This window comes from Phoca vitulina, unplaced genomic scaffold, assembly GCF_004348235.1.
Source record: "Phoca vitulina isolate PV1807 unplaced genomic scaffold, GSC_HSeal_1.0 scaffold2, whole genome shotgun sequence".
Taxonomy (NCBI): domain Eukaryota; kingdom Metazoa; phylum Chordata; class Mammalia; order Carnivora; family Phocidae; genus Phoca; species Phoca vitulina.
The window spans coordinates 4,185,509-4,198,824 of NW_022589705.1; the positions used below are offsets into that span (position 1 = coordinate 4,185,509).

The 13,316-nt window shown below is 51.3% G+C and overlaps 1 protein-coding gene across 2 annotated transcripts; it reads left to right on the forward strand.

Moving 5' to 3' along the window:
* Window positions 1-2,886: 2,886 nt before the first annotated feature.
* Window positions 2,887-11,854, forward strand: TRIM45 (tripartite motif containing 45). 2 transcript variants are annotated; one of them, XM_032420694.1, is made up of 6 exons: window positions 2,887-3,589; window positions 5,467-6,200; window positions 7,495-7,624; window positions 8,228-8,342; window positions 9,960-10,086; window positions 11,293-11,854. In XM_032420694.1, the coding sequence occupies exons 1-6, from the start codon at window positions 3,102-3,104 to the stop codon at window positions 11,439-11,441; spliced, it is 1,743 nt and encodes a 580-aa protein (XP_032276585.1). In that variant the 5' UTR covers window positions 2,887-3,101; the 3' UTR covers window positions 11,442-11,854. The 2 variants fall into 2 exon arrangements, with proteins under 2 accessions (XP_032276585.1, XP_032276575.1); XM_032420684.1 differs by lacking the exon at window positions 11,293-11,854 and having other exon boundaries at window positions 9,960-10,518.
* The last annotated feature ends 1,462 nt before the right edge of the window (window positions 11,855-13,316 follow it).

Consider the following 13,316-nt stretch of genomic DNA (forward strand, 5'->3'; position numbering starts at 1 on the left):
ATAAAAAAAAAAAAAAAAAAAAATTTAAAAAAAAAAAAAAAAAAAAAAAAGAAAATGTAGGAGCAGCAAGGTTTTGAAGTGCCAGGAGAGGTTGGAATAAAGAGCAAAGGTGTTGAGGAACAGAAGAAAGGCAGTCAGGATGGGTATGAGAGGAGGTGTGACAAACCATAGATTTGGGGGGAGGGGTAGAAGGGGAGGGGTAGAGGGAGATCCCCGACAGCCAGACTTGATCTCACAACCCTGAGATCATGACCTGAGCCAAAATCAAGAGTCAGATGCTTAACCCACTGAGCCACCCAGGCACCCTGATAAACCATAGATTTTTAAGTAGAAAGTGAGGGAGTTCTCCAGATAGCCTTGCTTTTCTCACTCAATTAAAGGCAGTTACCTGCTGAGTATATAAGTGATTAGATGCTTAAGAAGCTAAGAAAGGAAAGGGAGGTTGGGGTCGAATCTTAAACACGGCATCATGAGACAGGAGTTCAAGTCTCAGAGGTGTTACCTTGGGCTGCCCACCAGATCTCTCTGAGACTCCGTTTTCCTCATAGAGTTGTTAAAAGATTAAGTGAAATAATGCACATGTCACTTATAAAGCACTTCTTAAACAAGAGGAACTTGTAACACCTACCATGTGAAATGTGACAGAGCATGAGTAAGAGATGAAGCAAAGCATCACCAAGCATCAGGTGAAGTTCAGAGCAAGAATATATAGCAAACACAAGTCTGCAGTTTTTGCGACTTACTCCAGCACACCAGAGTGTAACAAGCAGATTCTGAGTCAGAGCAGGTGAGGAAAAGGAGGAGAAGCTGAAGAAATCTAGGTGAGGACTATTTTAAGACCTTTGTAGGCATATTTATTTTTGGAAATCACATGTAATTTTGTATAAAAGTGGCCTTTGGGGATGCCTGGGTGGCTCAGTCAGTTGGGCGACCAACTCTTGACTTTGGCTGGGGTCGTGATCTCGGGGTCCTGGGATCGAGCCCCACATTGGGCTCGGTGCTTGGCGGGGGGTCTGCTTGAGGATTCTCTCTCTCCCTTTCCCTCTGCCCCTCCCCCCGCTTTGCTCATGCATGCTCGCTCGCTCTCTCTCATAAATAAGTCTTAAAAATAAATTTTAAAAAGTGGCATTTGACTCATTAACATGTTATATTTTGGAAATGGCCAAACACGTCAATTTCTAAAAATTTTTATAGTTTTCATATTTTATTCACAAGTTTTATTTTGTTTGGTGTTTCAGATTTCCCTATTTTTGGAAGCTTAGGCTCCAGGCACTGTGCCTATGGCATGCGATGAGTAATGGAGACATCAATGAAAGAGCTGCATCAAGTAGGGAAGGTGATAACACCAGCAGTGAGAGAATCAGGCACACTTGACAGGCTTAAGCGACCAGAAATCATAGGAACAGTGGAGGGTAAGGAGCTAGAGTGTTACCATTTCTGGAAATTGTGGAGTTATCGGTCCCAGATCCCAGGTGCGGCAAAGCCCCCACAGGGCCGAATCAGGAGACTCCAGGTAAGGGTACTTGGAGACAAAAAAACCGTCAAGGCTGCCTGACGCGTTCATCTTCCCGATCAGTTTGTGAGCCCACAAAGGGTTCATCCCTCTTTGACATCCTCCACTCCCACTGTGACCAGTCACGGGCCCTCCCCCATGATCAAAACGGCGGGACAAACGTGCTCCGTTTCTGGTATACACAACTGTAGAATTCTGGGTGACAAATCCTTAAAAGCCCTCAGGTCTTCCGCGCCCCTGGCCCCGAAGGGAAACAACGGCTTCTCCAGCCCCGGCGAACCGCGAGCCGAGCTCCCCAACGGCCAGCCCTCGGTTCAACGGTCAACCAGACGGGTCCCCGGAACCAGGGCCTCAGAGCCCTTAGTCCCGGGAAACGAAGCTCTCGTAGCCCGTGGCTAGGCCTGACGGATTCCTGAACTAAAATAAGCTGGGGAGGCCCAGAGGGGAACTCGCGGGCTCCCACCGGCTGAGCAGAAACGTCGTCTGTTGTCACGTCCGAAGCCTCCCGGACGAGGAAGACGCCTCGTCCTACAACTCCCAGCAAGCTGTGCGCGGAGCTCGGGGCCCACTGACAGCGCCACCCACCAATGGGAAAGCCCAGTCTGGGTTCGTGGGCCCAATCCGAGGGCCCAAAGGAGGTCGTCCCCGGGGCGTATCAGCGCGGCTTTTTAAGGGGTCCTCTGGCCTCTCTGGTCGCTACAGCGATAGAGAGACAGTCCCCGTAAAAGGGTGACGCTGGCTATACTATGCCGCTCACTCCCAGCCTCGCTCTCTTCCTCCCCTCGGCCCGAGCCCTCCAGCCGCCCGACTACCCCCCCAATTCCTCGCCGTTAGCTTGGTCCCTCCCCCCCCGTCGGAGTGGACCGGCGAAGATGTGGAATTTCCAAACCTTATTGGATACTGGTGGTGTCACTCTGGTGGGAGGCGGGGCCCCCAGCGGCGAGGGCCGCCCTTCTCGGATGGTGATTGGACTCCCCTGAGTAGACTCGGACTGGGATTGGTGCGAGGAGGGGCCAGAGCCTTCGGGCACCGTGGGCCGCGGTGTTGGGGAAGCGGTGGTCAGCCAGGAGCCGGCGGGACGCACAGCTTCTTTGCCGGCCGTGTGCGGTCCGCGCACGGCCGGGTCGGGGGAAGGAGCAAGAGGCCCCCCCCCCCCCACCTCATCACGCGGGGGCGGGGGTGGCGCTTGTCGCGTGTCGGGCCGGGGCCAGTGGGGCGGGCGGCGGGAGGGGGGTGGTAGTGGAAGGAGTGAGAGGTTCAGGGGTCTGGGAGTTGGCGGCGGCAGGACCAGCTCAAGACTTAGACCTGGCAGCGCTTCCGGGGAGGAGGAGTTGGGGGGCACAGGAGGGCGTGGGCGCGTCTGGTATGGGATGCCATGGAAAGGAGGGGGCCCTCCTAAGTAGATCTGTGGATGGTTCCTTTGACGGCTCCTCTTCTACCATTTTGCCCTTTGAATTGCCGAAGAGAGAGTCCCCATGGTCTCTGCTCAAATTCTGCAAACTTTCTCTTTGGGTGGGCTTAATCACCTACTACTTCATTATAGAGCTGCCCACCGCCTTTTGTGATACTGGGCACAAACGTGGGGAATATGTCAGAAAAGAGGAAGCCGCTGCTGGGCTTCGTGGGCAAACTCCCCAGTGGGACTGCGCTTGGGAACTCAGGCAAGACTCACTGCCCTTTGTGCATGGGGCTTTTCAAAGCCCCCAGGCTCTTGCCTTGTTTGCACACAGTTTGCACCACATGTCTGGAGCAGCTGGAACCCTTCTCAGTAGTGGACCTCAGAGGGGGAGACTCTGACACAAGCTCTGAGGGGTCAATATTCCAGGAACTCAAGCCTCCCAGTCTGCAGCCGCAGATCGGCATCCTCTGTCCGGTATGTGATGCTCAGGTGGACCTGCCCATGGGTGGAGTGAAGGCTTTAACCATAGACCACCTGGCCATGAATGATGTGATGCTGGAGAGTCTTCAAGGGGAAGGCCAGGGCCTGGTGTGTGACCTGTGCAGCGACAGAGAAGTGGAGAAGAGATGTCAGACCTGCAAAGCCAATCTCTGTCACTTCTGCTGCCAGGCGCATAGGTAAAGTCGGGCTCCCCCACCCCCAACCTCCTCCTTGCAGCTTAGGAGCAGAATACAAAGAGGTGTCAAGCCAGAAATCCCTGGGTGAGCAGATGGGAAGGAAAGCTCTCTCAGATGCCCTGTAAGGCCAAAGAGCAGTATACGCTGTGATAAATACTCCAGAGTGGTAGTTAACTCCTGCAGCCTTACATAATACCCCTAGTAATAATAGAAGCAAAGGTTTGCGTAGCCCTTTTCAGTTTGCAAAGCACACTCACTGTTTCCTTGGATCATCAGTCCTTTGTATGGTGAATAATTGTAGTGGGTGCTGGATAAACAGAGAAGAATGAATATAATAGCATAGCCCCTGGCCTTGATCGCATTTGATGCCTTGCAGCTCTTACAGAAAAGCAAGCACTGTTTTCACTCCCGTTTATTATTTGAGGAAACTGAAGCTCAGCAAAATGTGATTTGCCAAGGTTCCACAGCTGGTATGTAGTGTATGACAGAACCCAGGTTTGGTTTTGTTTTTATTTATTTATTTGACAGAGAGAGACACAGCGAGAGAGGGAACACAAGCAGGGGGAGAGGAAGAGGGAGAAGCAGGCTTCCCGCTGAGCAGGGAGCCCGATATGGGGCTCGATCCCAGGACCCCGGGATCATGACCTGAGCTGAAGGCAGACGCTTAATGACTGAGCCACCCAGGCGCCCCCAGAACCCAGTTTTAAATCCAGGTCTTCTGACTGCATTCTGTGCTCTTTCTAGTAATCCATGCTGCCTTCCCAGTATAAGGTGCTGTTTGGCGGGGCCCCACTGCAGCCTTAGCCTTGTACCCTAGAGTGACTCTGGAGCTTGGTGAGGTGGGCCAGTAGGTGCTTATTGGGGTGCAGATTTATGTCTTTTATGGCATTTGGTGAATAGCAGGTCACATGAATCACTCTTTGTCCCTTCTCCGCCCCCTCCCCCATTCCAGGACATCCGAATTTAAAATAGCCAAGATTTTGGATTTAGCTTAAAATAGTTTTTAAATTCTGCCCTCCATTTGGTTTCTGGTCTCACCAACAGAACAAGTTAGTCTTCAGTCTTCCTATTTTTAACTTGTAGTTATGACTACCTTGCTGCCAGCTAATCAGCTGACCCTGTTTTCTCTACAGCCACTCTTCTGGTGCCGGAATAGACATGCCAGCTCCGAGGTGGTCTCCTGCTACCGGGGGATCTCTCAACAGTCACTGGGTTTCCTGGGGAGTCCCCTGAATCTCTAGAGGGCTACAGAAAAGGGGAATTAACAGAGAGCTGTGATCCTACTGACCATTGATTTCAGTCTTTCTAATAATGCCAATGACTCTTGGGGAAAATTCTAGCTTGCTGCTTTGGGTGATGCAGTCTCTGGTCAAAGGAAATGCTTTACCAAAATCTCAAGTGAAAGTGGACAGAGACTCTCTGTCGGGGCCAGCTGGACACTTTTTCATTGCCGGGGGTTTATCGCTGTGCCACGTGGCACGGTTTCTGTCTCTTGGTGCTGGATTCCCACCATGCTCTCACCTCTAGCTTGCTGAAGGAGTAGGCCGTGGCTCTTGTCTCAACTTGCCAAACTGATGCTTCAGAGAAGGTTCCAGGCCGTAGCCTTAATGTTGCAACCTTTGGCAAAGTCCCGTCCCAGGCCAGAGAGCCGTAGTCTACTATCCTTTTATTCAAGGTAGTAGCCTTTTCGAGTAGGTGTTATTCCCTCCCCATACAGATGAGGAGGAACTGGAATCCGAGAGGATCGCATAGTTAAGAGGTCAGAGCAAGGGGCTGAACTCAGATCTCTTTGACTTCCCGAGCGATGCTGTGAAAACTGCCAGATCATTTCCCAACCGAATCGTCCCCTAATTTCCTGTCCCTGACTCTGTCCCCAGGCGGCAGAAGAAGACAACTTACCATACGATGGTGGACCTAAAAGACTTAAAAGGCTGCAGCAGGATCGGGAAGCCCATTCTGTGTCCTGTGCACCCTGCAGAGGACCTGAGGCTGTTCTGTGAGCTCTGCGACCGGCCCGTGTGTCGGGACTGCGTGGTGGGGGAGCACCGGGAGCACCCCTGTGACTTCACGAGCAATGTTATCCACAAGCATGGGGACGCGGTGCGGGAGCTCCTCAAAGGCACCCAGCCCCATGTGGAGGTGTTGGAGGAAGCCCTCGCACAGATCAAAGGGATGAACAGTGCCCTCCAGGAGCAGGTGGGGGCTGTGGCCGCCGATGTGCGAACATTCTCTGAGGGCTACATCAAGGCCATTGAGGAGCACCGGGACAAGCTGCTGAAGCAGCTGGAAGACATACGGGTCCAGAAGGAAAACTCCCTGCAGCTGCAGAAGGCCCAGCTGGAGCAGCTGCTAGCTGACGTGCGGACTGGTGTGGAGTTCACAGAGCACCTGCTGACCCGTGGCTCGGACCTGGAGATCCTCATCACCAAGGGGGTGGTAGTAGAACGGCTCACAAAGCTGAACAAAGTCGAATATAGTGTCCATCCTGGAGTAAACGATAAGATATGCTTCTCTCCTCAGCAGAAAGCAGGCCGGTGCCGTGGCTATGAAGTTTATGGGGCCATCCATACCAAAGAGGTCGATCCAGCCAAATGTGTCCTTCAAGGAGAAGGTAGGAGGCATTTCCTGCTGGCCTTGAGAGGGCAGTGGACGGGGACGTGGTGTTTAAAGAGGTGTGGCTTTTTTAGCTGGGGCCTTCATCCAGCTAGGAAGAGTTTCCTCCCGACCAGTTTACCAAGGGAGAGAGCCATACTGATCTGAAGGACGGTGACCCCTCCCTCGCCCTTTCTTTCTGTTTCATTCTGGCCAGGGTACGGTTAGTACTCATACACGGGTGAGGCTTGACCCTTTTCCAGTTGAGCAAAGTAGTAACTAGCAAGGACCTCAAAGGAGCATGCTGTTTCTATCAGATGATAGAACAGAGACAGTGCCCGAAGACGATCCCAGGATGGGCCGGGGTGAAATCCTGCCCGCCCGTAGCGGAGCGTGGCAGGGCCCCAGCGGGCTCGGATCATCCCGAAGAGAGTTTCAGAGGAGTGAGGAAGACAAGGTTAGAGCGTCCTTTCTTCTGTGCCCTTCTTGGTTTATGTAAGCCACATCTTGACATTTAAAAGATTATAGTAGGCATTTCATTCGGTCGGGGGAGAAACAATTTCCTTTGGCCCTTCTCTTCCTAAAGGAGGCAGTTATTGGAACAGAGATACGTCCGAGATCAGTCCTGATGGGCAGACTGTATCGTAGATGCAGCCTGACTCCGGCACGGGCGTTCTCAGCCGTTTGGAGGTCAGAGACCCCTTTGAGAATGATCCCTCCCCAAGAACATCCACTAATTTGGGCACCGCACTTCTGGAGATTCTTGGACCCCTCATAAGCCTCTCCAGAGACCACATGGTAGTTCATGAGCCCCAAGTTAAGAAGCCCCGTTGCATCTGCTGGCCCAGAGGCTGCACCTACTGAATATTTCCCTAGCAGCTTGGCTCAAGTGCTGAAGGGTCTGGTCTGATCAGCTGTACCCCCTGCCCATTCCAGCATGATCTGCATCTCAGAGAGGGTAGTTTGGGGCTTATGAGCTTCCCTCACAGGGTCTAGAGGTTTTCTGCTCTGAATATGTAGGTCTATCCTGAGTATTTTCAGAGCTCCCTTTAGGGCTGCAGTTAAGGTTCAGGATCCTGTGTGATCCAAGGCAGCAACTGGCTGAGAGACAGCCAGGCTCGCCAGGAGGGACTCCCAGGAGGTATGCTCTGGGGGCCAGATCAGGAAGAGAAGAGAAAGGGAGCAGGGCAATTACGGTAAACGGGAAGCATGACCTTTTGCTCTAAAGAGAAGCAGCAAGATGGTGTCTGATCTGAGGATGCAGTCACCCTGGCTGGCCTTTGAGGTGAGGACTGAGTGTTTATCTTCCGCAGATCTCCACCGAGCCCGGGAGAAACAGACAGCCTCTTTCACCCTGCTGTGTAAGGATGCGGCAGGAGAGAGCATGGGCCGGGGAGGAGACAGCGTGCGAGTCGCGGTCATCCCTAAAGATAAGAAAGACAGGTGTGTATTACACAGCCAGGTGTCAAGGGCAATAAGCAGTGACAAAACTGGGCACTTGAGGCCCCTTTGCAGTTGGGGAGGTGTACCTGGAGTAGTTACATCCTACCCCCTGCCCCCCAGCTGCTATTAAAAAATGTGATACGACCAGCTGGAGCAGATGTGTTTTCTTGCGCGGGTTTTATGCCAATACTCCATTCTCTCCCAAAGGTCTGCTCCGCCCCTCAGCTTGTCTGAAAAATACTCTATGTTAGACCGCATGGGCCCCTTCTCAAAATTCAGCCCCACTTTGCTACTCCACTGGGCTGGGAATATATTCATGTGCCTCTGAAATCGGAGGAGGAAGGAGAGCAAGAGGGTACAGCAAGCCCATCAAAGAGGACACAGTAACTCTTTCAAGGAATTCCTCTGTACACCAGATTAAATCGGCATTTACGTTGCTTCCCTTCTGTTGTGAAACTAATTTCCGAGACCAATGGAAGGAGCGTCCTGCTTGGGGGACAATTTCAAGTGAATGTTGGGTGGAATGGTGTAGGGTTCACACCTCAAGTGGTGGGCGGCCCCAGCAGGCCTGTGAGTGGTTTTCTGAACCCCATCTGCATTCAGTCCAGTCAGAGCGCTGGTGCAAGATAACAAGGATGGGACGTACTGCGTCTCCTACACCCCCAAGGAGCCTGGTGTCTACACCGTGTTGGTCTGCGTCAGAGAGCAGCATGTGCGGGTGAGTAGGACCTTTGCCTGTCCTCCCTGGCCTTCTCTCTCCCTGCTTCCTCTGGCTTCTACCATCTCAGGATGCAGAGACATGTCTCGTGGGATCAGCTGTATGGAGGGATTGAATAGGATCCTCTTTCTTCCTTCTCCTCACTTGAGAAATGAGCCAGATTTTGCTGGTGACCATAACTCTGTGCCTATTCCTCCTCCTGGCTGTTGGCTTGTATTTTATCATTCTCCCCTTCGGGGAATTCTTAATTTGGGAAAGATACCTTCATCCCAGGGGGCATTCCGCCAGGGGACAAGCATACACATTCAAGCAATATCCTCTAGCTCGGGATTGTTCAGACTGTGACCAGACAGACCGGAACTTACTGGAACACAATTTGGGAGAGTTATGCCCTCTTCCCCTCAACTGACCAGTCATCTATCTACCTGACCATCTGTCCTCGTAACTCTTTCGCCTGTTTCCATATGTGCTTAGCTCTTACCAGGGTTACTGCACCCCCACCCCCCCAGACAAGACTGGTCTAGAGATTGCGTATTTTTTTAAAATCGGGCAATACTCAGCAGGTCCGACGGAATCTCGAGTAGTCACAGATTTTCCCCAACCAGAAAGCAACACTGACAGGGATGATAAAGTACCATAGTGTCATGATGTGTCAGGCTTGTGATGTGTGCAGGAAGGAAGACTCCTGTTCAACTCCACTTACTGCCTAATTACATTGGCCGGAGTGGGCTGCGTCCCTCTGCATACATTCTTAGGCCTTTCTTCCAGGCCATTCGGGCCTAGGGATCATCGCGCAATTGGACTGAGAAACAAACGTGCTGAGGTACACAGTCCCTGTAGAGCAAAACCAGAACTTGTACCCATTTCTTTGAACTCCAAGTTGTTTTTAAAATGGACCGTAAACTCTTGAGGAGAGATCGAACACGTGAAAGGCTTTTAAGGTGCCAGACTCTCTGTTTTGTGCTCCTGCAGACTGTGTGCTTCTCAGTCAGGGACAGGCCCATAAGCTACACTTATTAGATGCTGACTATCTAACATAGGACAGGAAGTGGAGAACGGAAGTTGTCCTGGAAGGAGAGGGGCAGGTGGGACAGTTTCGAATTTGAGGATTATCAACCACACGCTCTTCACCTTTCTGCCTGTATCCTCACGGGCCGAGACTAAGTGGATGGGGAAACAGAAACATCCAGGATGGAAGGGTGGGAGGAGGGGAGCGAGACTCAGCGTGTGAGGGAAGGAGGTGCGTGACTGAGACATTGGAGAAGGGATCACGGGACGGCCTAGTCTTGTGGTTGCGGCGCTGTACTAACGAGCCCTGAGACTCTTCCAGAACGGAGAAGATGGAGACACCAGTGACACGAAACGCAGCTTGGGTTTATTCGTGTATCAGGCGGGCTCCGTGCTAGAGGGGCCGCACAGATTCCTTGACTCTCACGCATCTGTGTCTGGCGCCACACAGCTGAGCACCCAGTGTCACTGTCCCCTCGTCCGTTTCCCTCTGCTGTCCTCGTCTCTCCGGGGCCAGGCCCTGTGCCTGCGTTTAAGCCCATGGGATGCTCAGCACGTCCCTGTTGACTCATAAGGTGCTGTTCTTTGCTCTTGGTCTGAACACTGAAGGGCTCGCCGTTCACCGTGACCGTGAGGAAAAGGCATCGGCCACACGCGGGCGTGTTTCACTGCTGCACGTTCTGCTCCAGCGGAGGCCAGAAGACTGCCCGCTGTGCTTGCGGAGGTACCATGCCAGGTGCGGGCACACTCGCAAGTCTCCCAGCAGTGGGGCTCACCTACCGCACAGCCGCTAGGTTCAGGAGATTCAGACTTAGGCTTTCTCTCTGGGAATATAATCCGTGCATATCAGTACACCACCGTTCTAAAAGTTTCACTTTAAAGCTTTTTTGTTCTGAAAAGTGAGATAGTAAGCTTAAAAGTTCTGAGTTCTCTCAGTTCTGATCCAGTTCACCAATCTTATGAGCCCTGTGCTTCTCCCCGGGATGCTCGATGTCCATCTGTACCCTTTCCACCAGCCTGGCAGTGTAAAAAAAAATCCAAACCCACTCTGTTCCTGTTAAAACCTTAAAGAAATTCCAAGCAAGTCAGGGATGGGGAAGTGGATGATTAAATCAGTTGACCAGGTCTGGCTCTTTTTGGGGGAAGGAGGGTCGACTCAGGCAGGAGATCTAATTTTTTCTTTTTTTAAGTAGGCTCCACTCCAAGCGTAGAGCCCAACGTGGGGCTTGAACTCACAACCCTGAGATCAAGACCTGAGCTGAGATCAAGAGTCGGACGCTTAACCAACTGAGCCACCCAGGCGCTCCTCTAATTATTTTTTAAAAAGTATTCTATTGTGTTCCTACTCTGATGGTGAGCCTTAAGATAGGCTCGTGCATGGGGCGCCTGGGTGGCTCAGTCGTTAAGCGTCTGCCTTCAGCTCAGGTCATGGTCCCAGGGTCCTGGGATCGATTCCCGCATCAGGCTCCCTGCTCCGTGAGGAGCCTGCTTCTCCCTCTCCCCCTCTCCCTGCTTGTGTTCCTGCTCCCCCTGTGTCTCTCTCTGTCAAATAAATAAAATCTTTAAAAAAAAAAAAAAAGGCTCGTGCACCCTTTTGCATAAACACTTTAGGAACTACCCTCTTTATTTCAGCCACTCTACCCTTCTCTTTTATTTCAATTCTTTTTCAGTTAAAACTCAAAACAGTTCATCTCCTTGAGTTAGCAGAATGTTAAAACAACACTCTTCTTAGAACTTCAGCGAATCTTAATTGATTTGCTGTCTTCAGTCCTTGGGGGTCCTCCTCCTACAGAGGCACCAGATAGCTTGTTTCTCTCTCTGGGTTTTTATCACATGTTTTTACATCCATGAGTCTAAATGTGCCAGAAACGTTAGTTTCCACGGTAAACTGCTGGACTTCACTCTTAATGGTTGTCTTCTGTCTCCTCTCGGTACCACACAGGTGGGTACCTAGGCTGCGGCCACGGACACAAAGGCCACCCGGGTCGCCCGCACTGGTCATGCTGTGGGAAGTTTGCCGAGAAGTCGGAATGCACGTGGACAGGTGGGCAGAACGCACCAAGGAGTCTCCTCAGGACCGTGGCACTCTGATGCCTTCCTGGGTACGTGGCCAGCCCATTAGCTGCAGCCAGTTCAACTTCCAATTACCAGAGGACCCCAGACCTTGATTAATTCTGAAGAAACAGATAGAATTAAAAACAAAGTGCCTTATCTTATACTCTCAATTTCCAGTCCTTTCTTGTGAGTCACTCACTGATGGTATGTATGGATGATTGAGCACCAGAGACCACGTTTCTCTTCATGATGGTTGGCAGGGTTCATTCTACACTGAGGCTCCCTTTTCTTGTACAGGAATGGAGCAGTCTACGCTGTTGGAACTTAGCGATCACGGGGAGAGTTCAGTTCCTGACTTCTGGATATATAACTCGTTTATTTCTCCCTAAGCCACAGGTTTGCTGTTTCCCTCAAAGAATTAAAAACTGCTTTTCATCATATCTACTTTTTGCTAGCACACCTTAAATGGATTATAATGGGATCTTGCTGTTTTGGTGGAGGTCCCCGGCTTCACCCCTAGGCCACGTTCATCTCCTACTCGCCAGCCTAGATTACTCTTTGGTCAAGGGCATACAAATAGTAAGTAAATAAAGGGGAACAGTGTTGAAATACCACCTCAGAAATTTGTTACAGGTCTACTCTTGCCAGGCACTCTAGATACTTTCATCCTCCTCACATCTCCCAACCCTCTGTCATTTAGAGAGCAGTCTTCCCTTCTGTCTGTAAAGCTAGAAAGTTCAGTAGAAGCTCTGAGTCCTAGTGTGCCTGCTTAGCTGTCAGAGGCTGAAAGGAACTCTGGGAAGAGGCAGCACGCAGCGCTGGTGCCACATCCCTGCCGAGGGCGTCCCTGTATAGAGTTGGTGTGTTCTTCTGGGACTACTGATTTCAGTGTGTATTAGCTATCATTACTGAAATCTGCATTGCAAGAGCCATTAAGAAGCAGGTGACTCATTTGAGCAGTGAATTGGGTCAGGCAAAGGAAGTGAAGTAAGCAGACGAAACATGGACTGTCGGGTCATCATGGGATACATTTCTTTCCTCCTTAGGGCTGATAGATGTGAGCTACATCATTGCCGTAAATCCTAAGATACTCACTGTATTCCCACCCTTTTCTGGGAAGATTCCCTTCGGTGCTCTCTAACCCAAATCTGATCTTCCCAGAAGACAGTGATGGCTCTGCGAGCCTCGCAAAGTGTTAGCTACTTGCTCTTCCTCACTCCTTATAACCACTGGGCCCCAAGTCAGGTAGGTGTCCTGTGAGCTCATCACTGCTGCTTTAGGATCAGCATTTCTCAGCCAGGAGCGGTCTTTCCCCACCAGGGACATTTAGTCAAGTCTTAGAGATATTTTTCCTTGTACAGCTGGAGGCTGGTGCTACATCTGTTGGGTAGAAGTCTGGAATGCTGCCCAGCTCAGGACAGCCTTCTGCAACAGGGAATTACCCAGTCCAAAATACTCACCGTGCCGCTGTTGAGAAACCCTGTTCCAGACCATTATCTCTCTTTTTTCAGAAAATGGCCAGCCTTGAGGCTCATGCCTCTCTACAACTTGCTGCCCCACCGTGGTTCAGCCATCCACACAGCCCCGCATCATTCCCCCGCATTCCTTGAGGATTTTAGCCTGAGCTTGCTGCCACGGCAGAACCATGCCTCTTGGTCTCAGAGTAATTCAGTATCCACATAGGCTTCTTAATTCCGTGACCAATTCTCTGCTCCTTTTCCCCTACCTTAGCCTACAGTCAGTCATCCCCTAGAGCTAGCTAGATTCCAGTTGTACCCTCTGCATCCTTTCCATTTCAAGCATCCCATGACCACAAGCTCCCATCTCTCCAGCTCACCCATGATAATAACCCGACTCTCTTCCTGGAACCCACAATGCAGTGATTCCCCCACCTTCTCGTGGTTCCCCTCA

What these genes read in the sequence shown, in the direction of transcription:
- TRIM45 (XM_032420684.1), top strand. Translation starts at nt 3,102, where the DNA reads ATGTCAGAAAAGAGGAAGCCGCTGCTGGGCTTCGTGGGCAAACTCCCC. An exon ending in TTCTGCTGCCAGGCGCATAG is followed by an intron (nt 3,590 to 5,466) that starts GTAAAGTCGGGC and finishes CTCTGTCCCCAG; the next exon opens with GCGGCAGAAGAAGACAACTT. An exon ending in ATGTGTCCTTCAAGGAGAAG is followed by an intron (nt 6,201 to 7,494) that starts GTAGGAGGCATT and finishes TATCTTCCGCAG; the next exon opens with ATCTCCACCGAGCCCGGGAG.